At 29.6% G+C, this 26776-nt stretch overlaps 1 protein-coding gene across 1 annotated transcript in view; it reads left to right on the top strand.

Moving 5' to 3' along the window:
* Positions 1-26776, top strand: part of LOC109595558 (protein pangolin, isoforms A/H/I/S) — a 141080-nt gene that overhangs the window by 5646 nt on the left and 108658 nt on the right. Inside the window, 1 exon segment of the mRNA XM_020010942.2 lies at positions 1720-1823. Coding sequence (XP_019866501.2) covers positions 1720-1823 — 104 coding nt within the window.

The raw sequence follows: 26776 nt of genomic DNA, 5'->3' as shown, positions 1-26776 counted from the left end.
ATAATCGAATTCTCAGTCAGCATCTCCGAAAAAACAGATTTATCGCTCTCCATATTTACAATTTACAAATCCATCCCAGATGTGGCCGATTAGTTTTGGTGCCAGTTTTATGCTATTATGGGTACCAGTCGTCGGCGACAAAAACACTCTTTATGGTGGTGGCAAACGGAAATTATTTATAGTGCTAATTATTTCTAAATGTTTATCTACGATTTGTTTTATTTGTTTTCGTACGTTTTTTTTTACGACTGGCTCAGACGCTCCCCCAGTTAAAATAAATAACTGCACACGTGGCGCAGTGTACTTACCGTTACGAATCCACCTGCGCCTAATAACTTTGAAAATATGTCGAATGATGTGCCGAATTCTATTAATAACTGACAAATTAGTTTTGGGTCGGTGTTTAAAGAATATGGATCCATTAAACTATGTCTAATTTTGGATAAAATTCAAGTCAACATTTTTAATCGCCATAAACAAATAAATCCTGTTTGTCTGTTTATGGTTAAAATAATAATTTATTTATTAAATGCGTCTACACATTGTTGTATTAATGTATATTTAATAAAAAATTACTGACATTATTTTCCTAAAACATAGGGGAGTGTTAAATAAAAATGTTTCAAGTACAAAATTTGGGAAAAATATTCAAAAAACTTATTAAATAAGTCTTAATGGATATTTATATTGTTTGTAATTATTTGTCCTCTATATATAATGGGTCAAGACACGGATAATTAAAATATTTCACACTATGTTTTAACTTAACTCAATTTATAAGTTTGATATACAGAATTTTTTTATTATTTATAATCCTGTTGACTATGAATAAAATAAAATGAAAAATACAGTTTAATAATATGAATGTGAAATTTTTTAATTTACAACATAATTATTTGACCTAAAAATTACTGACATTACTAATTCCTCAATACATATAACTGAATTTTATTTCGTTCAGTTATTTCTAATACTTCTCTAATCTCAAGAAATTTTCATATATTATAAATATAAGTATTTTTATATAATTTTAATTTTTATAAAAGAACTTTAGTCTATTTTCAATATATAAAAATATTACAAATAACATATTCAAGTGATAATATTCAGTCTACCACATATTTTTTAAAATTGGATTTTTTAAGTCCGTGCCTTTAATAAGTCAAATTTCTTGATTAAAGTTATAATAATGTTGACTACGCAATATATATATATATATATATATATATATATATAAATTTTTTGTAACAAGTTAAAATTGAATAGCTTAGAAATAATAGTTAAAGAATATGGATCCATTAAACTATGTCTAATTTTGGATAAAATTCAAGTCAACATTTTTAATCGCCATAAACAAATAAATCTTGTTTGTCTGTTTATGGTTAAAATAATAATTTATTCATTATCTGCGTCTTCACATTATTGTATTAATGTATATTTAATAAAAATTAACATACTTATTATTTCCTAAAACATTGGAGGGAGTTAAATAAAAATGTTGTTGTTAAGTTTCATGTACAAAAATTGGGAAAATTTCAAAAAAATTATTAAAAAGTTACAAATAACATTCAAGTGATAATATCCAGTCTACCATATATTTTTTAAAATTGGATTTTTTAAGTCAGTGCCTTTAATAAGTCAAATTTCTTGATTAAAGTTATAACAATGTTTGTAGAAATTTGCTTGTTTACTTAACAACATTATTATTTGATTTTGCAGGCAAGGTTGAACCATCCGCCCACACATCTTCATTCAACATGGGATACATCGTCGGGCCATACGGATACGCCAATGGAGCGGCTGGACCCATCCCCGTATCAATGGTAAATAAACCCCCACGATTTTATTTTTAGACCTCACCAACATCACCATAAATTAAGTACGTCGTGAAAGCCAACGAAACATCGTAACACGGACGGGACGCGGTTAATCGGCCGGCACAATTGAAATTTCGTAGTCGTTTTCGAATAAACGGACGACGGTGGCCGGTGCGGTGTCGCGAGTGCGGCGGGGGCATCATCATCTTTTTTCCCATGACGAATTCCCGGCACACACGGCGCACACCGCAAATCGAATAGTTAGTAACCACGGCCGGCAGCCTTGATTATTCAGAGCTCGTTGTCTCAGCAAGAAACAATGGGAAGGTCATAGCCGCACGGCGATCTCCTGCCAGGCCGTGTGTGCGCTCACCGTTGGACCGGCCAGCAGTTCCAACTCCGATTTTCCGCGATTTTCTCACGCGACGGTTCATTGGCGACATCCGGAATAATCGGTGCCGGCTGTCTTTGGGTGTTTTGAGTATTTCCGGGGCAGATATAGAAAAACTGATTTAGATGTTAAGTGTGAAATATCTATGAAAATTCACATCTGTGGCATTTTTGAAAACTTTAATTATATTTTTGTATTAAACCTTCTAAAGTACTTTTTTCCTCATTATATACTTACCTCAAAAAATATTTTTTTTTGTTCATTAATAACAATTATATTCAAAGCTTTTCACTTTTTTTAATAAAAAATCAGTTTGGTCTGGAAAAAAGTATGGAATTCTTTATTAATATTCATAAAAAAATAATAATAACTCAAATATTTCAGTATTTTGTGGCATAACCTTTATGCTCTATCACTTGGCATCTTTTAGGCATAAAATCAACCAGTCTCTGCAATGTGTCAACAGGAATTTGTTGGCACTGTTCCTGTATGGTTTGAAGAAGTTATTGTTCCCTTTGATGTTTTTTATTCGGATGCGACCGTCTATTACTTCCCAAAGGTGCCCAATAGGATTTAGATCGGGGGATTGAGACGGCAGTTCAAGCACAGATTGGATTTTTCATTAAAAATTACTATTTAATAATTTTTGACGTGTATTTGGGATCGTAGTGTTGTTGAAATATCCAATGAAGTGGCTAGATAAATGGAAACATGATGTTTTCCAGAATGTTACTTATTGAAAACGATCCATTTTACCCTCCACTTGAATGAAAGGTCCCACTTTGGATCGAGGAAAGCATACCCAAACCATAATGCTTCCGTCATCATGTTTAACTGTAGGAATTTGGTATTTAAAATGATATTGTTGCCCCACTCGCCGTCTCCAACGTTCGTTACTCCAAAGGACAGTGTTCCATTTTTTTCTGAGTTCATGCGAGGATCCTCGAGGGAGAGCTTTTTATAATTTTGTCTATTTTGGAAGTGGTTTTTCATGAACGACTTGCCTTGAGTGCGACGATACTAGTATACCGGACGGTTAACACAAAGTAGCATAGTTGTTTAACACCATTTTAACAGATATGAAAAAAAAAACAGGAAATAAAAATCAAATTTTTAAAAAAATCCATACTTTTTTCTACCACTGTATCTTTTTTGAGATAGCTCAGATAAATAAATGTGATTATAAATCTTTTATCATTTGTTATAAAAAATGAAAAGAAAAAAAATTGACACTTTCAATTCAGGAAATACTCGTAACAGCCACAGACGAGTAATTTGGGACGCCCTGTATAAAACAAGTGCACGACACTCGCGTCTAATTACCTCCTCGTAGACTGTGGGGCTTATTAGTGAGCCACTCGTATACTCTCCCGGCCCCCATTCCGGTCTGTGTGCACTACACATTTTTAACTGCCCACTCCACGGCCGTCTCATTTCACTACGTGCATCTCACGTGGGTCGTTCGATACCGAAAAATTCTGATAAGGAACGTCACATTTCTGGGAATTTTTCTACAATCCGATGATAAGTGTGTTTACCGTTCGAGAAGTTTTCCTGCGTCGATGCGAAAAAATCATTAGGGCCAAATTAAATAAGAATGCTTTAGAGAAAATCATTGAGTTGTGGAGATTTAATTTATTTGTGACGTCTGACCTTATAATCTACGATAATTTCTGTTATCAAAATCAAACTGTATGTGTCCAAGATGACAAATCTGACTCTTAATTAAAGATTAGATTTCTAGAACAAATCCTGTTGTATGTATTGTACGTATGTTTATTTATGTCAGTAATAATACGAGCAAAAACAAATTCGTGATTAATATAAATAACGAAGTGTCGCCGCATTATATATTAATTGATAGAGGTTTATTAAAAATAATCTGTTTTATGTATGATAAAGCACCACTACACAAATTATTTAATTTATTAAATATTGACAAATCAATTACCATGGTCATTTGTGCGCTTAATGTTATGAATAAATAATTTGTCATTAGTTAAATTATTTGATGTGTATGGAAATTAATAGAAAATTTACTTTACAATGAAATATTGTACAGTTTATTTGATTTGAATATTTTTTTCCTACACGTATAAATTTTTTTTTAAAAAAGTCACATTCTTTCTATACAATAATAAATTGATTATAATATTTTGTACAATTAAATATTAAAAGTTTAAAATGCGTAAAATGGGTAATATTTATTAATTCTCTTTAATTAAATTAACAAATTGATGAGAAAATACTTATTTTGGTGAAGAAGTATTTAATTTCTCACATAATTAATAAAAAATGTGTTTATACTAATAAATGAAAATATATTTTAAAACTGTTTTAATTATTTTATACATTTTAAATGAATTTAATTAAAACCTTTTAATTGTGTAATATCCATAAAATCATAAAAGTTTATTGCGACTAAGGTAATAGGGATTACATTTTAAATAATATATTATTTAAACGAGTATTTATGATGTATTTAATTGAAACTATTTTATTTTATGCTATTTATTATTTTCTATAGGTATATATTTAATAAAATTTTCAGAAAAACTGTTAATTTTTTTTCAAATTATTGTTTGAATTTACAATTTATGTAGAATGTTATTTCCACATGATTTTAATTTAACCAAATGAACATGAACAATTAAAATGAAAATAAAACGTTTAAAACACAATGAGGTAATAAGATTATCGTCAGTGTTTGTTTTAAAAAATATTTTAAACCTCTTTATTTTTAAATTTGCAAACTCCGACTAAAATTATTAAAATTAAATTACATGTGTTATTTGGAGAGTTACACTTTTGACAGTATATATTTATTTTTTATATCAAATTACTTAAAAAAATAAATATATTATTTAAAAAGTATTTTCTACTTTGTATTTTACATCATATTTCATTTAACATATTTAAATAATATCTTGTAAACAGTATTTCTGATTTTAAATTTATGTGTAATTAATGTGCATACAATTTCAAATGTTCAAAACTATCACGAATTAAATGCCATTTATACATATATTTTTATGTAAATTTATTCTAATATTTTTGCGAGTAAAATTTTATAAATTTCATTCGTTGTTGTGCGTCGAGGACGCTTTCTGAGTCCCCCAGCTTCGGCGCCCAACGTTTCCCATTAAATGTACAATTGATTGTCTTTGCTTTTAACACGTCGACAAAGTAAAAATAATACGAGTGCGGCATTAATTTTCGAAGTATAATTCGTGTCTGCGTAAAAGCTACCCCTTTTCCCGGGGATCCGGCCCCACTGGGGGGATGGGAAAGAGCCTTTATGGAGGGAAAATTGCGGAGGCTGGCACCACCGATGGGGGGGGGACTTTTTAATCGGGACGTTCAACGCATAAAGGCCCGCCATTAGCGAAAACATATATCACATTTGCGAAGATTGCTTGCGCCTCGCGGCTGAAACAAAGCGGACCGTTTTTTCCTCCCATCCCGTTTCCAACCAAAGTAGATTCGGTTAGGAAAATGTGTGTAGCGCGAATCGCTTCCACGTGATTTGCTCGTGGTGGCGATCCGCGTCGCTTAATTATTTTCGAACGATAATTGCTGCGGCGTTGAATTGCCCCGACGGTCCTTTGTCTCGGCGCGGTTCCCCTCGAGTAATACCAATTTAAATCGGATCAATTCCAACCCCGAGGTCGGTCCGGACCCGCACACCAAGACGGGCTGAACGTCCTCCGGAACGGTTGTACCTGTACTAGTTGGTTCCCATATGTGTGTTTGAAAAGGCTTTGGTAGTGTTGAATTGGGGTTTGAATAGCAGCCGCATTCCAAAGGTCATTGTCCAACATGACTTGCCAGGACCGGGTCAGGTGTTCTCCACATCCCTAACAAGTTGTAGTTTCAGGTATACGCACACTGTACCCCACCTCCCGTCGACTCGTCCGTCCCGGAGAGCGGAGGTGCTGGCAGCCTTTCAAAGCGCTAATTATGTGTTACAATGGCGAAATTGATGGAATATGGTACATCAATAAGGTCCCAATTATCCACGCGTCTCCGAACCCCGCCACAGCCCCAATTGCGAATATTTTAATGGGATGCAATAAATAAATAAAATTATTTTTTTTGGGATTGTTGGTATGTTATTTACGAACGTAAATACCGACGGTGTAAAATATTTTTCTGTCACGATCGCACATAACTAACTGGCGTCCTTGGTATCTGACATTCAATGAAAAAATAATCAGGTAACACAAAGGTGTTCGAATTGATTGCCACGCATCTGACGATTTTAATAATTAAATAATAACGCTTGGTGTTACGTCGACGTCGATCCGAAAATTTGTACTTATCAAATAAAAATTAAATGTGGTCATAAAATTCGAGGAATGTGGTCGTTAATTAATTAACAAATTCATTTCCATGTCCGCTAATTATTCAATTTATATTTTTATGTGGGTATAGGAAACGGATAATACAAATAAAAATTAACATAAAAATCGAATACACTTAACGCAGAAACACTCCCACATTTTTTAAATTTGATTTCAATGAATTGTATGTAGTTCAAAAACTCCATATATATCATAATTTTTTTCTGTTTCAAGTGTCAAAAAAAAATTATTTATCCACTGCTAAACCACAGAATAAAGTGTCAAACATCAAGTGAGTATATCAAAGAGACTTAAAGCATTAGTTCTCTCAAACAGTTTAATTCCCAGTGCCAACAAATCCACAACTTCAATTTTGTCTGAGTTATACAGAGAGGTCGTAAAGAAGCTCCTCCCTGATAGCTATTATAAGCACAATCAACAATTCAAGAGTAAACGAGATACTAACATTTCGTCTTCTGTTGTGTAAATATTGTCCGGTAATTTTTTATTAATAACACTGAATGGTTTATCTAAGATATTAAATCAAAGAATAGTGAATAAAAATACCTTTAATGAGGTATCAGTATTTCCATAAAAAATTGAATGTGATATTCTTAAATGTATTTGACATTTTGTTCAATGGTTTAGTTGATTAAAAGAATTCAGTGAAGGATTATTATTATTTTTCCATATAAAGTTCCCTAATAAACTTTTTTCATTTCTGTGACATGAACTCAGTTCTTTATATTGTGAGTAAATATTCAATCAGTTTCACCTTTTTAAACTTGAAGGAAATATTATTTGCCTCAGTGCAATTTTTTATATAGAAGAAGAACCACCAGTTGCTAAAATTACATTTGGGGTTGTGCTGCCACTCGAGCCTTCAGCGTCCAGACAGGTCGTTTTTACGTTCAGTCTTGACAGGTGATTTATGAGCTTTTTAATTCAGACAACACTTTATGCTAATATTCCTGGTGATTATTCAAAGGAGGCACCAACGATGAATGTTTAGACAATAATGCATTTAGTATGTGGCAGGGAATTTATAAATAAAGATGCAGGTGTAAGAAAAAAAAAATATATATATTAAAAGTATCTTCCTACCACAATAGAAAATGTGGTACATTACTGTTGTGAATTATAAGGGATTTCAAATTTTAATTGTTCACATCCGGATGGTTCACAAAATAGAATTGAATACAAATTGTTGAATTTAATTTTATAACGACGTGGTTTTCCTTCCTACTGTCATTTTTCACTGTTTAGTAACTTAAGACTTTTTAAAATTTTCAAGGCATGTTCCTGTGATTAAATTATAATCTCTTTTACTCATTGTTTAATTTTGGTTCAAGTAATTTCATAAATACTAACTAAGTTAGGATTATCTTTACATAAAAATGTTTCATAATTAGATATTTAAATTAATTAAAATTTGAAAAGAGATAAAACCCTGATTAACAATAAATAGTCGTTATTGCAAAAATTTCATCTCCTTCCTCATCTGCCATCGATTTCTTTTTCTGTATTTCAGTTAATAAATTATAAAGTTAAACACTTAATAGATTAAATAATTCAATTGTATTTTATTAATTAAGCCGTCTACATACAGTGTGACCCATCTGAAAACTGTAGAAAATATGTATTTACCAAAAAAATGTCTAAAAAAACAAATCGAGTATTTTTTTAGACATGAAAATTGAATAAATCACATCAGCAAATTTTTTATAGCAAATCTAACTACACCACTGGATTAAGTAGACTCTGAAGTGTGTATATACCAAATTTCATAAAAAATATGCATATTATTATTAAATTGGAAAAATTGAAAGATATATTCATTTTATTTTAATCAGTTGAAGGTATTGAACAAAATGTAAAAATACGTATCATATTCTTGAATAAGTTTATACTAATAATAGTACACTTATACTAATAAACAAATTTTATTTACTTGTTTGAATAGTATTATTAGTATAATATTCCAATATTCTTGAAAAATAAGATAATTTGTTTTATTTTAGACAATTTATATAATTTAATTTTTTATGAAATTTGGTATATACCCATTTAAGGAGGTGCTTAATCCAGTGGTTTAGGTTGCAGAATTATGGTAGTGTCATTGAATTTTTTAAACAGTTATCAACTGAGTAAGTATCTTCAGTACATGGAAGAACCTTGAAAAGTAGTAATACACTCAGTAGTAATTTAATCAAATATTACAAGTAAAAGATCGACTCAATGGGCTGACCTCAATTAGAACTAAAATAGCACAACATACAGTTATAAAAAATAAAATACAAATTTTATGGGGGTGTCCCGCATTCAGATGACACTTCATTAGAAAAATCAATTTCTCTTTTTAATTTACTTTTAAGATATTATTTATCTTGGGAACATTACTATATTTTCTCGTCTTTTCACTCGTGGTAACACGTTAAATATTGGGAAAGGTAAAACCAAACCTAAATATTTACCAAATTAACTTAATTTTGATCTAAAATACTTCATAAAAATTGTTGTTCAAAGTCATTTCATACATTCACAACTTTGGGGAGTTTAAAGCAAAATTCGAATTCGACTGGTCAAAAACACAACTCATCTTGGAACACGTCCATTTTTGGCGGGAAACTCTTCTGTCAATTATTTTCCTATATTTGTGCACAAGCCTGAAAAAAATGAAATTACATCTTATTAAAACCGACAAGTTCGCTCGTATGGTATACGACCTAACTGTACCCCAGCTAAACAAACGCGACACGGTGCCAATAAAGAGGTAATATATGGACATCCGCGGTCATCAAATTTTATAGTAAAATAATCTTCGGCGTTACGGCCGTCCCAAATGCCATTTTTAACAAAAATGTCGGCGCGGAATGCTGATGTATCGTCACTATCGTGTACCGAATGGGCAATAATTTACCGGGCCGGATAATAAAAATAAGCAGTACATAGAGAGCAATTGTCAAGGATTGAGCGGCCTTTTATAAGGCCACGCCACTTTATTTGATAGCCATAAGGAATAAATTACGGAACGCGCCGTTTACTGTGCGTAACTTTTAATATTTAAATGCGAATCCGTTCGTCGCGTTTTATGCGTGTTTGTTTTTATACACAATAGATCGAATTTTAAATGCACTTCACTGAATCCAGTGGAATAATAAACTTTGTGTTGCAATTAAGTTTAATTATGTTTTGAGAAAAACCGTAATAAATTAACTGATTTACTTTGTATATTTAATTCGTTTGTTTACTTTTCAATTAATTAATTGCGAATTAATTAAATTTCAAAATAAAAAATTATAGTAATAAAACCGCACATGAAGTTATATGAGTTGTGTCAGAAGCATTTTGGGCATTAAATAATTTGGAATTCAATATAAATTAATTAAATGAATTGCCATCATTTATTTCAATGATATTAACGAATTTCATAAACATGTGTAAATGTAATTTTTAAATATTTGTAACATTAAATCTACGGCAAATTTTATTTTTAATTTTATATTTAAAATATATTAAATTTTAATATAATTTAATATTTATTAAATGCAGTTGGAAGATTATATTTATTATCGTAGAGTGAAATGTGATAAATTAATCAAGAGCCAATAAAAAATTATTAACTATTTCCCGGGGTGTCTCTGTTTATTTTTAATTTAACGATATGTTTTTAAATATTATTAAGCAGCACATATAAATGTTAAAACCTCTTTTATACAATTTTTAACATTTATTCGATAATTTCATATTGTTCTAATAATAAAATTTTAATAGAAAAGGAAGATTTTGTATATGTATAAAATGTTTTCACATTTTTTTGCTGCTTTGAATAATTATTTTTTATTTGGGGTAATATACAATTACGAATTAATTTTGATATATCATTGAATATTTATATTATTTACTTTTTTTTATTCATTATGTTTAAATTATAATACTTAATACTAATTCTATATACTTAATATTTTTTGCTACTTTTCAATTTCAATAATTGTAAATTGAAAATTAACTCATAAAATAGTACTTTTTAAAACCTTAATTTTTTAAAATAAATTTACAAATTGATTTTTTAGAAATATATCTTAATAAATTACAGTAATTTTTCACAATTCTTTAAGATCAAATTTATTTTTTTTTTAAATAAAAATATTGAAAAATTCTTCTGTATATTTATACTGTATTAAAATTATGTAAAATAAAGCATTTTTATCAAAAATTTTTGTAATCAATTTTTTTATATAAATTTATTGTCCAATTTTTTTTCTGTTATATTAATTTTTTGTGCAACTTCTATAAAAAATTGTCGATTTAAAAGATTTTTTAAATAAAAATGGATTTAAAATTTAATTTAATTTTTTACATATTTTAATGTAATATTATCACTTTTAAAAATATATATTTACAATTAATTCCTTGTGGTCAAATTTATTATTATTATTTTTTTTTTAATAATTTATCTGAAAAATTATCTTGTATTAAACTTTTATTTTATTCGTTTTGTAATGATTTTTTATTTTATTTAAAAATGGATTTAAAATTTAATTTTTTACACATTTCAATGTAATATTGTCACTTTTAAGAAATATATCTCATCAATGTGTAGTATTTTTTACAATTCCGTGAGATCATTTTTTTATAATTTATTTGAAAAATGTTTTTGTTGTTTTAAAGTTTTTAAGATTAATTTTAATATTTTTTATGTTAATTTCTACCTTTTTTAAATTTTTTAGACAGTTTATAAATTTTACCATTAAATATATTTATTTATCTTTAATAAAATAAAAATTTACTTTTTTAATGTTTTTGTTAATTTTCATTATAATTATTGACTTCCTTTAATTTATTCCTTATTATTTTACTATTGCTATTTTTAAGAAATTTATTGTGTTATACCTTTTTGTAAAATTATGTTTTAATTATGAATTTATTCATTATTAGTTGTATGATATTATTAGTATTAACCTGTATTTTTAATTAACTTGTTAATATTATCTAATTTATACATATTAATTATTATTGTACGCAACTAATTAAATTCCAGTTATTATTATTATTATTAAATATAAGTATATAATAAATAATATTTCATGAACCAATTCAGTGTAACCAAAACAGACATTAACGGCTGTGTAATTAACGATGGCAGGGGACATTTCTAAAGTTAGCCCGCTTCATGTACCATATGGGGAGTGACGCAATCAGCTTGTAAAAGCGTATCTTCGATAAGTAATTAATTATTGATTATTTATTTTAATTGTAAAACACGCGGCAAGGCGGCCGCAAAACGAAAATTCGTTCGCATATTCATTTCGATGTGGGAACATATTTTACGCATCCATCCACTCCTCGCATCAATTAATCCCATAATAGTTGTTGATACAACACTCGCACATCGGCAGACGGCTATTGAACCTACAACCTTCGACCCAACTAGTTCTGTGCCGGAGCGCGTTCCAGCCTTTTTATCAACGTATCGCCGAGACCATGTTATGAAACAATTTATGGAGTATAGCGATATTAATTACATTGTTGACACGAGTTACATCATTAATGGCTTATTTGCCACTTTCGGTACGGATCCGACTGACTTTTCGACGCTGGCCATGACGATTAACGATCGCCGTTTCGTCCCGTGTGTCGATACTGATTCTAATTTGATTAATGGAGCCGTTTCGCAATGGAATTCGCACTGTTTAAACAATTAAGTCGCCGCTCACGAAACCAGTGCGTGTGGCGATGAAATGGTTTTTATTTCGTTCGCGTGGACTTGTTGTGGGATTTGGTCGGTCGTTTTTGTGATTCAAACGAAATGCAGGAATCGGCGTCGACGCCGCACCATTAGACTGATTTTAACTCAGTCTTACCATAACAATCAAGAATATTTTGTCAACATTCTATAAGCAAATTCAACAAAAGACCGGATTCTTAGACCTGAAGAAACTATCAGTCTTATTTCTGACATAAAAATAGTTTATTACGTAAAAAATTGGACAATGACAAAAATAAATAATTGTAACATGAAAAACTATCTGAACTGTTACTCGTTTAACATATTTAAAGCTTCTTTTGAGTCTTACGTTGTCATGAAGAAGCAGGACATATTTTCTGTTGATTGAAGAAGATCGTCTTAGGTTTCCATTAACTTTGTTACTCATTTTTACTAGTACGTAACAGTACGATCAATAAAAGACTCATTTGCCTTGCGTGCAAGTAGAGAATTGGTAATTGTCAAACGGCAACATCAATTTGTTCAACTCTTTAATGAAATTCATTGCATGAAGTCTTTTTCTGATGGTGGAGAAGAGTTTAATGAGTGGTTGGTCTAGTTCCAAATATGTTACACGAGAGGCAATAACCTAATTTCGTACTTGGTGTAGATTTCAGGACAACCTTGACGTAGTTCAACTTTAGTACATTAAATGCCTCTTTTAAAATGGCAAAAACAAAATCGTGTATCTCCATAACTTCCTAATTTGCACAGCTTATCTATCAAATATATTCTGCACTATCACAATTTTTTATTAATTTAATAGAGTTTCAAAAACTGTTTTGGAATTCTTAACAATATGATTTTATCTCATTTTATAATATTTTTATAAAATGTGCTTAACATTCATGTGTTGGTATTTCTCTTTTACAAAATCCCTTTGAAATGTAAATAATGGGGAATGTTTTATTTGTTAATTTTTATTTTTATATTATACCATACAATTTATTTTTATTTTAATATATTGCCTTTAAGCGTGTGTTGCCAATTAACACTTTTGCAATATACAGTGTGGCACATTTGAAAGAGGGACACTATCATAAATCTCTATAATTTGTATTTTTTGTTCGATTATAAAAAACTTTTTATCAATTAATTTTATCAATTTCAATAATTATAAAGTACTCATTAAGTTAAAATAGTACTTTTTTTATTCTATTATCTGTAATAAATCTTTAATGTTTTATTGTATTTTAATTTTTTAAAATTGTTTTTGTTAATTTTTTATACTTGAAAATAGCTTTTAAATAATTTTCTTAATAATTATAAATGTATTTAAATTTTTACACGTTTTAATTTAATTTTGATATTTTTAAGAAATTTATCTCACCAATTTGTAGTAATTTTTTTACAATTTTTTAAGACAAAATTGTGTTTTACTCCATAAAAATATTGAATTTATTATCATAAAATTTGTATTTTTTGTCCCATTTTAACAAACTTTATTTTCACTTTGTTTCACATGTGAAAAATGCCATGTTTTTTGAAAATATAATATTAGATATATACCCATTTTAGGAGGTGCTTAATCCAATGGTGAAGTTAAATTTGTTATTATGATTTCTTCAATTTTCGTGTCTAAAAATTGTCCTTTAGGATTCATGTTTGTCATCCGAAACAAAAAATTGTCAAGATCAGATGAAAAATACAAATTTAGGGTAGTGCCCGTTTTCAAATAGGACACACTGTATATAGTAATTAAAGGTTTTTGGTGAATTAATATAATTTATAATGTTTTATCACTTTTATTTATTAATTGGTAAATAAACCAGACCGTGTTGGAGTTTCCTGTATACTTATGTTGTTATTTTAATTTCCAGGTAAGTCCCAGACATTATCCTTGTAAGTGTAAGTAAGGAGTAGTAACCGGGTAAGATTTACGAAATCAACGAACGAAACCCCGAACAGAGTTGAAGCCACCCCCACGGCGTCGCGCGGAATGCAGATGGGAGTGCTGGAAGTGTATGTATGTGGTGTGCGTGGCCGGCACGCATGGTTAATGTGAATGATGATACATAACGGCGAATTAGCATAGGGACTCGGTCCGTGTACAAAGTGGCCGTAACGTGTGAACAGGCAGAAGAGTGCGCCCATGTTGAGATTGATTTAAATCGTTGCCGGCAACCGGTAATTTGTGCGGGCGATGGAGGTACTCGAATAGAAACTGCACCGGCCTCTCCGGTCTTCGGCGAGGCGGCTGCGGCGGGACATGCGGACGGGACATGTGAGCGGGACTTGTGAACGGCGGGGCCGCCGCCGCGCTTCTGTGCACCGCCGGCCCAAAATTTTGCTTGCTTTGGTTTTTTGGTGGACAGAATTAATTAATTAAAATTCGTAAAAGATTAATTAATTAAAATGTTTTTTTCTATGTCATTGTATTATCAAGAACACATTTAAAATTTTATTAGTCGAAAATAATTTTTTCTTGAATATTATATTATCATAGATTAAACATATATTTATTCTTATTTTTAAGAAATTACTTAAGATTCCCCCTTCTAATTTTATCGACATAAATTTCAAATTTATATGAAAATATTTTCCTAACAAACTAAGAATAATAAAATAATTTTTTTAATTTCAATTATTAATTTTTATTTTTTTAATTTAACTGGTTTTTAATTTCTAAATATATTCATGAATTTTCATTTTATAACCCTTATTTTTTATAATTAATTTATAAATTTCAACTATTAATTCCATTTTAATTTTAGGCTTTGATTTTTTAAATATATTTTTTCATTTTATTATACTTTTATAATTAATTTAATTAATTCAATTATTTGTTTATTTTTTTTAATTCATATTAATAATTTTATTTTTTTAAAATTTAAATTATTAATTTTTATTTTTTAAAATTTATTTTTTTAATTTATGTTTAATTTTTTAAATATATATTTATTTATGAATTTTCATTTTGTTAATAATTTCATTTCATTATTTCAATTATTTATTTATTTTTTAAATAATTTTTATTAATTCTTAATTTTATTTTTAGTTTTTTGCTATTTTATTGTTTTTCCACTTTAATTTGTTAATTTTATTTTTTTTTAAATATTTTAATTACTATATATTTTTCAAAATTAATATTAATTTAATATTTTTTATTTAATTTGTCAATTTATTTTTTTTTAAATTACATAAATTTTATTATTTTTTTTTTTTTCAATTTATTTTTTTGGTTCAAAATTTTGAACAATAACAGTTTTTTACATTATTTATTAAATATTGTTGATATTGACAAAATCTTAGCCTATTAATTTATGTGGTTATATGTGGTATATCATATATTCAACTTCATTCACTCTTAATGCAAATGATGTAATTAATTAATTTGTCAATAAAATCATAATAATTTCTCAAATAAGTAATATTAATTCTAATATGTAATTACCAATTTCCAGTGAATTAGACACTTTTTTTATTCATTGAAAACTGAAAGTTTAATTAGTATGTAAATTTAAGACTATTCGTTCTTGATTGGCTGTTAATTTTTAAGCTAAAAATACACATTAAAGACTTATGCATTCAAATAAATAATTTATTTAGTTACATTTTGAAGTAGCCGGAAACAGATAATCCACAAAGAATGTTTTAGCATGGAAAAAACCATCCGAAAACATCCAGAGTATTTGTCGAAGAGCATATCTTCTGTCATTGTTCTGTTCAACAAAAGCCCCCAATCACGTCAATTTACTTAAGCCGAAACGCCGACTCATCGCACGATCGACAACCGAATTCCGTTCGATTTGTCGAACGAGACGTGAAAACCCCGAAGGAAAGAAACCGTCGGTAACGATATGTTAAATTATCTTTACGGGGGAAATTACGCGAGGCGGCGAGCCTATGCCGGTGTCGAGAAACCCGACAGAATCGATTCCGTACCCACTTCATCTCAACTAACTAGATCTAATGAACATAAAGAGACCAGTCGTAAACCATAACAATGATCATGGTCGCGGAGCGAGCCGGGCTTATCTCGCGGGATCGCGAGACCGCTTCCCAAAACCGGCAACGTCGCCGGCGTTTGCTCCTTCGGAATGCCAGTGCCGTACTCACTCACAACAACGTCCATTGTCCATGGTTTTAACGTATCCGAAATGTGTTGGATCAGTTATTATTAAATAAAAATTTTAGATTCACATCTGGAAATAATCAAGTCGTAAAATAAAAACTTCAAACAAAGGTTCGTCTGTGTTCCCTTTGTTTTTGATCTGTGGTACCAGATTAAAAAACAAATACTAAATTTATGGATAAGTACATTTTTTCCTCGTTAATCAAAGTATAAGATTATATTTTAGTTAGATAAACACTACAAACAATATTTATTTTATCTGTTCTTTTATATTTTAGGTATGGTACCAGAAGTACCATTCACAAATGTTGACTTTATTTTATTATATATATATATATATATATATATATATATATATATATATATATATATATATATATTTAATTAATGAACGAGAATGAAAAAGAGTGAATATTATTAGGATAAAAATTGTAAACAAAGATTTTTCTATATTCTTTATATATTTTGGATTTATGGTACCAGATTTTAAACTCACTAACATTGAATTTATAAAAAATATTTTTTTTATTAAAGAAAGGTGGTGGATTATAATAAGACTAATAACGTTGGAAAAAAACGGCAAATAAATATTAATCTATATTTCTCTGATTTTTTGATGTGGTACCAGATTTTAAAATTATAAATTACAAATTTATGAAAAATATCATTTTTTCTTGAAATGACTAAAATGAAAAAGAGTGAATATAATTAGGGTAAGAGTTGTAATCTTAAATTTATCTATGTCCCTTATTTTTTTCGATATATAGTACCAGATTTTAAACTCTAAAATATTGAATTTTCAAAAAAAAATATGCAAAGAGATGCATTAAAATATAACTAACCACGCTGAATATAAAACGTCAAACAAATATTTATCCAAATTTAACCTTTGGATATCTGGTAAGAAATTTTAAACTTAAATAATGAATTAATGGAAAATATATTTTTTCCTTAACGAAAAAGGATGAATATTATTAGAAGAAAAATTGTAAATAAAGATTTTTCTATATTCTTTATATATTTTGGATTTATGGTACCAGATTTTAAACTCACTAACATTGAATTTATAAAAATTATTTTTTTTATTAAAGAAAGGAGGTGGATTATAATAAGACTAATCACGTTGGGATAAAAACAGCAAATAAATATTAACCCATATTTATCTGATTTTTGGATGTGGTACTAGATTTTAAAATTATAAATTTATGAAAAATATCATTTTTTTTCTTGAAATGAATCAAATGAAAAAGAGTGAATATAATTAGGATAAAAGTTGTAAACATAAATTTATCTATGTCCCTTATTTTTTTTCGATATATGGTACCAGATTTTAAACTCTCAAGTATTGAATTTTTAAAAAATATATATTTTTTTATCAAAGAAAGGAGATGCATTAAAATATAACTAACCACGCTGAATATAAAACGTCAAACAAATATTTATCCAAATTTAACCTTTGGATATCTGGTACGACATTTTAAACTTATAAATAATGAATTAATGAAAAAATATATTTTTTTCCTTAATGAAAAAAAAAAATGAATATTATTAGGATTTATAAATTAAGATTTTTCTACGTTCTTTATATATTCTGGATTTATGGTACCAGATTTTAAACTCACTAACATTGAATTTATAAAAAATATTTTTTTTATTAAAGAAAGAAGGTGGATTATAATAAGACTAATCACGTTGGAATAAAAACGGCAAATTTATATTAATATTTAATCCATATTTCTCTGATTTTTGGATGTGGTACCAGATTTTAAAATTATAAATTATAAATTTATGAAAAATAACATTTTTTCTTGAAATGAATGAAATGAAAAAGAGTGAATATAATTAGGGTAAATGTTGTAAACATAGATGTATCTGTTCCTTATTTTTTTTTTTCGATTATAGTAACAGATTTTAAACTCAACTTAAATATTGAATTTATTATTTATATAATAATAAATTCAATATATTCGATATAATTTATAATTATATTTTATTAAGATTATGGATTAAACAGTAAACAAATATTTATCGAATTTATTTTAACTTTTAAATATGTGGTACCAAATTTTAAACTTATAAATAACGAATTGTGAAAGATTCTGATCAATTAGTTAATGAAAAAGGATGAATTATACATAATAAGACTAATCACGTTACAGGATAAAATACGCGAACGGGTATTTGCTCATATTCCGGTACCAGATTTAAAACTTTCATGTATATATTTCTCATTAACGTGAGCGCACGGATTATAGTTAGGCTAATCAGGTTGGCCACAGAGATACGGCCCAGTCGCCGATCTCGTTTAAAAGAACAAGGCAAACATGGCCGGGGCACCGCGATCAGCTGTACGTAGGGGCGCTAATTATCGTGGGTAGCCGGCAACCGCGACGGACGCTGGCACCGGCACCGGCACCGGCAACGCCGCCGTCGGGTGGAAGAGAGACGGGAGTCGCGCGCGCCACCGCCTCTTCATTCTGCGGACGCGGTGCAGTCGACGAAGCGAGTGGTCGACGTCGCGCAGCGTGCTCTTATCGGCGACCGCGGCGGCGGTCCGCAGGGGGAAATAATAAACAAGAGGCCGTTTTAAACCGGAGAACAAAACACGACCCGACCTAAAACAAAGAGTTCGGTGCGCAACAGAACTGGTTGTGTAAATTAATTTCGGGCGAGAAGGCCGACTCGGCCGGGCACACCGGAGGCGCACGGGGCCCTCTTCGTCGCCGCGGCCTCCTCGCCCGTCTACCTGTGGGACCGGCGTTTTTCCGTGTGCGGTGCACGGACGACGGGACCGTGGCATAGACCGCGAAAATTACAATCATTTCGTCATTAGATCACGGACTCGGGTGCACACACCTTATTAGCGGCCGGATTTCGACCTTTCCTCCGGTAGCACTTCTACTCGGGTTTTCCTGGCTTGGCGCGTTCCGACGTCCTTTGTCAGCGTTTCCTTTGCCGATGCATATTTTCCCCAATCGTCATTTCGAATTATTTTTAAAAGAAATGATTGGATAGTATTTAATATTTTTAAAATTGAACTTAAATTTAGAGGAAAATTGTTCAAGTTTTAATTGGTTCAAATGATAAACTTAAATTATCATTATATTATATACATAATTTTATGTAGGGCGTCTCAAATTAGTTTGTTGCTACTTCAATTTCTAAAATATTTAGCGAAACTGATTTTTTCAAAAAAATGTAATAACATATTTAATTTTTTTATTTTTTTGATGTTTCTCCTTAAAAGTTATAAATATTTCTACAATTATTTAATTTCAAATAAAACCATAATTTTATTTTATTTAGAATGTCATTGCTTTCTAAAAATATATATTACTTTTGATATATTATTAATCTTTAGCTAAGAAACAAGAATAAACATTCTAAAAAAATATTTTTATTTTTTTATGACCGATAAAAAATTTCTAAAGAAATATAAGATATTTCTCCCTAAATTATCTGTACATTTTTCAAATTTTTAATTTCAAATAAAACCAATTTTCTTTTCCTTTAGAATGTCACAAATATATAATTATGGATATATTATTAAGATATAAGAATATTTAAATATAAATTTTGAGGTAATGAATATTCTAAAAAATAGTATATTGTTTAATTAGAAGAACAAATAAAAGCAACGGATTCGAAGTGTGAAGTGTTACCACGTAATTTGTATTAAATATAGATATAATTATTACTAAAATTACTACTACTACTACTAATTTCAAATAATTGTTCCAATTAATATTGTATATTTATATTAATATGTATTAATAAAAGCTAAAATTTAGCGATATATATGTAATATATAAATAATTTAACAATAAGATTTTTATAGTTAAATATTATTTTCAGTACTTATCAATAAATTTTTACCAAATAAAGAATTCTTAGATGGTTTAATATATTAATAATATATTTGCTGTGATATTTTTTTATTTAAATAACCACAACAGTTTTTAATATATCTATTAAACACTTTTTTCAATTATTACGAAAGAACTTTTATGACATACTAACAGATTAGTTTCACATATAAAAATGTAATAAAATAACATTATTTAAAATTTATTTGTCATAATTTGTAATGGGGTATGTGTACATTTTTGTTTAAAAATTACTATATTATACAGATAATTTTCAATAATAAATTTCACCAACTAATGACTAAATTAATTTTACGATAAAATAAAGAAAAATATTTAAATTATACGTTATCAAATATAATCGTTTACTTAAGATTATCTATTTTATTTAGTAAATAATATTACCATAAAATTTATATGTACACTAATTAATGTCTTAATTGTTACGTGACATCACCAAAAACATGTTTAAATATGGGTAATTTATCAAACTAAATTAATTAGTAAAAAAATATTTAATGCTCCTGATTATTTTTCACTTTCCTCTGCTACGTCGCCGACTCACTTTCGGTTGACATGTGTAAGTACGCTTACAAATCGTCGCCCGGTTCAAACAGACGACGAAACGGCGAAGGAGCACGAATTTATTCATCCTTTGTTGTCCGAAACCGTAATTCATCGACAATTATTAAATCCGTTTCGACGTTTGGCGAGTCCTCGCTTAATAATCTATAATTATGGTAATTTTTTTAGACACCTGTTTGTTGTGGCCATCGGAACACGTGTCAGGCCGTAAACAATGCGGTGATATTAGTTTTATTAATTGGTTTTGCATATTTCAATAATTGTGGGGAATGATTAAAACTTGCGCATTTTATACAAGCGGGTTTAAATAATTTATCGACAATTGATTTTATTATTATTATTGACACAGTTATTTTAGACCCAACCCACGTAACATAAACGTTTTTGTGATATACGGGGTGTCTCCGAAAAATATTATTTATTTTTTTAACAATTAATATAACAGTAATGTTAAATAATCTTTCTTTTAATATGTGGTGGAATGTTGTACATAGGTTTAGGGGTCACCTTATATATTAAATTTCAAAGCCCAAATTGTTCAAAAATTAATTGTGATATTTCTAATTAATTTCATTTCTAGAAAATTAATTTTAATCTTACATTTTCATTTAATATGTGGAGGAGTAGTGTACAGTGCATATTAAATTTTCAAAAGAAACATTCAAATTGTATGAAAATAATTAGTTTGGTTTCCACAAAAATTAACGTAAAAAGTAATTTTAATTTTACATTTTCATTTAATATGTAGTAGAGTGTTGTACAGATCTTTAAGGGACACCCTGTATATTAAACTTTCAAGTCCAAATTGTTCAATAATTAATTATGATATTTCTAATTAATTTTATTTCTAGAAAATTAATTTTAATCTTACATTTTCATTTAATATGTGGAGGAGTAGTGTACAGACTTTTAGGGTATATTAAATTTTCAAAATAAACATTCAAATTGTATGAAAATAATTAGTTTTGTTTCCACAAAAATTAACGTAAAAAGTAATTTTAATTTTACATTTTCATTTAATAAGTAGTAGAGTGTTGTACAGATGTTTAAGGGACACCCTGTATATTAAACTTTCAAGTCCAAATTGTTCAATAATTAATTATGATATTTCTAATTAATTTCATTTCTAGAAAATTAATTTTAATCTTACATTTTCATTTAATATGTGGAGGAGTATTGTACAGACTTTTAAGGTATATTAAGTTTTCAAGTGAAACGTTCAAATTGTATGAAAATAATTAGTTTCTTTTCCGCAAAAATTAACGTAAAAAGTAATTTTAATTTTACATTTTCATTTAATATGTAGTAGAGTGTTGTACAGATCTTTAAGGAACACCCTGTATATTAAACTTTCATGTCCAAATTGTTCAATAATTAATTATGATATTTCTAATTAATTTCATTTCTAGAAAATTAATTTTAATCTCACATTTTCATTTAATATGTGGAGGAGTATTGTACAGACTTTAAGGTATATTAAATTTTCAAGTGAAACGTTCAAATTGTATGAAAATAATTAGTTTCGTTTCCACAAAATTAACGTAAAGGGTAATTTTAATTTTACATTTTCATTTAATATGTAGTAGAGTGTTGTACAGATGTTTAAGGGACACCCTGTATATTAAATTTTCATGTGAAATATCGCAGTGAGATTTCTGATTTCGTTTCTACACAATTAATTTAGTGATCTAACATTTTTATTTGATTAGTTTTGAATGGATTTTAATATTAATAAATTATTCAATAAATGAGCACATCTTTCCCACATTATATCGACAAAAAAATTATAATACAAACGGATACGTACATATTAACCATCGCCCACAAGAATCGTAATCATCAATGAATTATGTATTCCAATGTATTGTTCTTAAAAGGGACAGTGTGTGAAAATTAGAACGGTTTTACTTTCAATGTCAACCAGTTTGACATCGATTATGCGGCTGCCGTTTATTATTTTATTTGGAATACTGTAGCCACAGGATATGTAATTATTATTTATACGTCTTAAATAAAACGTAACAATAAATTAACAGTTCACAATAATTATGTTGCCGCCGTCTTTAATGCGACGGCGACAAAATCCACCGGACTCTCCCCACGTTAATTGAAAAACGTGTGTGTGAGACCGCACATTACAAATAAAAGAAAATATTAATAATCGCCATTACATAATTAGTGCTCATTTGATTTCCCTCGCCACCAACAGCAATAACAGTCGTTTACGCATAAACCAGATTAACGTTTGAAATTTCCTCCGCGAGAGAAAATGACAAGAGACGTGGAACACCGAGTGTTAAGGCGCACTCGCAAGTACGCGGTGCTTGGGTAAACCGATCCGGGACCGTGTCATTGAACCAAATCGGTCCGAACCAGTCCTAAAGCTCATCTCTAGTGAAATCTTTTCTCATTTGAACATGTATCATCATCACAGATCCTATATTTACTGGTGTAATGGCATACCGTGCTGCTACAATCGGCCATGGATGTCGAAGGGCGCATCATCCGGCCGTCCGGACACGAAACCGTCTGGTCCGCCGACACAAATCGTGATTGTTGCCCGGGTATCAATGCGATTGCACTCTATAGTTTATTTTTCCGAGAGCGCGGTACGCACACACTCTCCGCACCGCCGTACCAGTGCACCGTGTTCCGTTCCGACGACTGAAATCTAATTTCATGCCTTCACTAGTTTTTCGTGCCTCCGCGGCTTATGGAATTTTAATATCGGGGCGATGTAACTGGATTTTATTTGTAAACAAACAAATGGTCTGGTACTTGACTGGCATAAATGGAAATTTGAGTTTTACATCCGTTGATTAATTTGTAGGGGGTAGTTTAAAAATACTAAACTTAAACTATCAATATTACTTCAGTTCATTTATAAGAATCACAAGTTTTAGTACTCTAAATGGAAGTACCAATAGAGCAGAATCTTAATATTACAACCAATATTAATGATATATATATAATTTAAAATCCAATTTCATTTTTTATTGGTGGCTGTAAAATGAATATTTACGTCCGTTAAAACATTTACGAAGTATCATTTTTTGGTTCAAAAGTTTATTCATGAAATTCAGAGTCTTAGTACTTTAAATGAAAGTACAAATCGTTATATCTTAACTAGAACATAATTTTATATATTACAAATTATAAATTTTTGGGAAACTTGATATTTTCCCAACATTTTAAAATAAATATCTTAGTATATGTAAAAAGGCATTTACCTTTTTCAAAGTTTATTATTAATGGTTAAGATACTACATTTGATTATCTTAACAAGGTCATAATATTGTGCTTTATAAAGGACATTATTTAATATCTCGAAATTTACCAGAAATATCGTTATATCTTAACTAGAAGATAATTTTGCATATCACAAATTATATATTTTTGGGAAACTGAATTTCCCCAATATTTTAAAATTAATATCTTAATTTATGTAAAAAGGTATTTACCTTTTTCAAAATTTATTGACAATGAATTAACAAATTATTAATGGTTAAGATACGTTAATAATTCTTCTGTCAAATGTCTCATTTGATTGCATACATACTTATTTGTAAAAAGTACTATTTTCAATATGCTTTATAGACGCTTTAATTAATATCTCGAAATTTACCAGAAATATCGTTATATCTTAATTAGAAGATAATTTTACATATCCCAAATTATATATTTTTGGGAAGCGTTCTTTTCTCAACATTTTAAAATAAATATATTAATTTTTGTAAAAAGGCATTTACTCATTTCATTATTTATTTAATAAAACTTCTGCCAAATAATATATTTGCCTGCCTTAACATAATCATCTGAGGAAAATACATTTTTCCATATGTTTTATGAACAACAATATTAAATATCTTTAAATTTATTAGATATATCTTTAAATCGTAGCTAAAATCTACCCAGTATCAGTTTTCGTAGATATATTTAAAGAAACTGAGCTGAAAATAGTCTGTATGTGCCAAAAAAATTTTGGATTCCTTGTGCATCATTTTTCCTTACACAAATCAAATTACCTATGAATTAATTATGAAAATACGAATAGTGCAGAATCTTAATATTAGAAATATAATTAATAATATAACTTTAATTTATTCATAAAATTCAGTCTTAGTAGTAGTACGAATAAAGTAGGATCTTAATATTACAAATACAATTAATAGTATATATTTTTATAAATTCAAACTTTATTTTTAAAATAAATTATGTTTTTTCTCGTTTTTTATTAGTTTCATAAGTTGAGAATTATTTAATAATCCTTGTAGAATAGAATAGAACAAAATTATAGGCTTACCTAAACTCAATTGTATTATAATTTGTTCATACAATCAGTACAAATAAATACGCATAAAGCAGATTCTTAATGTGGAAGTTCGTAATTTAAGTCAAGGCTCATTTCAATTTGATTATTCTTATCAGCCACAACAATTCTTGTTAATAAAATATTGCCTTATTTCAGTTTATCATTTGCATCAACAACGTACAAAATTTATCGTTTTTATTTTTCTTATCGATGATTTATGCCGCGAAACAACGAAGATAACTGAAAAGAAATGTCCTGCGGCACTGCGCTAGCATTTTGCAAGGAAATTTTCACGCAATTATCGACATTTAAAATACTTTCTAATCCACTTAGCGTACTGTTTGCGTTTAACCGTACAAAAACGAGCTAAATGATAATTAAATCCCCTAGTTTGTTTTACTCCTTCTAATTATAGTTATTATCGTGTATGAGCGTTATAATTATTCATCAAGTAAATTAGTCTTATTCGCCTTTAGGGTGTATCTTGCACTTCTTCCACACCACCGATTCTTGCATCGATTTACGCCACTTATAATTAGTTGTTCTGTTATTGTTTATGAAATTAATTAGTGCATCTCCTCGTCCAAACGTGTTGTTTAAAAGACGATTGTTTGTGTTATTGAAATATCTTCGATGATGAAACGCTTGTTTGCCTAATTAACGACCCACCACGGGCCATTAATTTGTACATCGGATTTAATTAACGTCCGCAGGCCGATGCGAAAATCATCGACGAACGGGAGAACAACGAAACGAAAGTGTTACGCTAATTACTCGCCGACCGCATCTTCGTTCCGACTCGTCGGCTCAGCCTGCTCCCGCGACCTGGGGGGGACCTGGGGCATTTTTACGATTTCACGACCATTTCGGATATTTTCAGCGGGGCAACGCCGACAATGCCGCCCGAACTAACTAGCCGGAAACGGCGCCGAAGAAAAACAAAACCGGAGTCGATCTAAACATAGCGTCGCCGCCGGATAAAAAGTTTATTTTCAAGGCGCTGCCCTTTTCCTGTAAAAATGGTAAAAATAAGCGTCTGGGTCACTGACATCTGGTCGCAGGCCGTACGCGACGGCGATCTCCTCTCCCGCACGCCCAGATCAAACACAGAAGGCTGTGCGGAAATGCGCCACCGTGAACTTTAACCCAACCCTCTTATCTCGGCGCTCGGCCGGCTATCTGGACAAACAGTTTGTTGCCGTTTTTATTGGCGAGCCGATTTATCATCAGGCGGGCGTCTGATGATTGCGACAACCGAGAAACAACAGCCACACTCTCTGCGTTTGTTCAAATTGTGCACGCCGGACTGCCGAAGCTGCGCCTCCTTGGTCCACCGCGTGTTTTAACTAACGCAGACACAACAGACCGTCCAGGTACAAAATGTGATGTAATTTACGACGCAGCACTTAATGGGCAGTCATTCGGATTTTTTCCATTTACCCCTTTTATTTATGCGCTCATTGTTCACCGTTAACGACCAATTGAAGTAATAACATTTTTAATTGACCGCAGTACTTAGACTAAATAAAGAAAATTATATTTACTACCCCGGTCGTTTGTGAACGTCGGTGCCCGTTGTCGCAGGCACCGTGTGCTTGTTGCTTTGTTTACGTTCCAATT

Source organism: Aethina tumida, chromosome 2, assembly GCF_024364675.1.
Source record: "Aethina tumida isolate Nest 87 chromosome 2, icAetTumi1.1, whole genome shotgun sequence".
Lineage (NCBI taxonomy): Eukaryota > Metazoa > Arthropoda > Insecta > Coleoptera > Nitidulidae > Aethina > Aethina tumida.
This window is presented reverse-complemented; position numbering and strand designations above follow the sequence as displayed.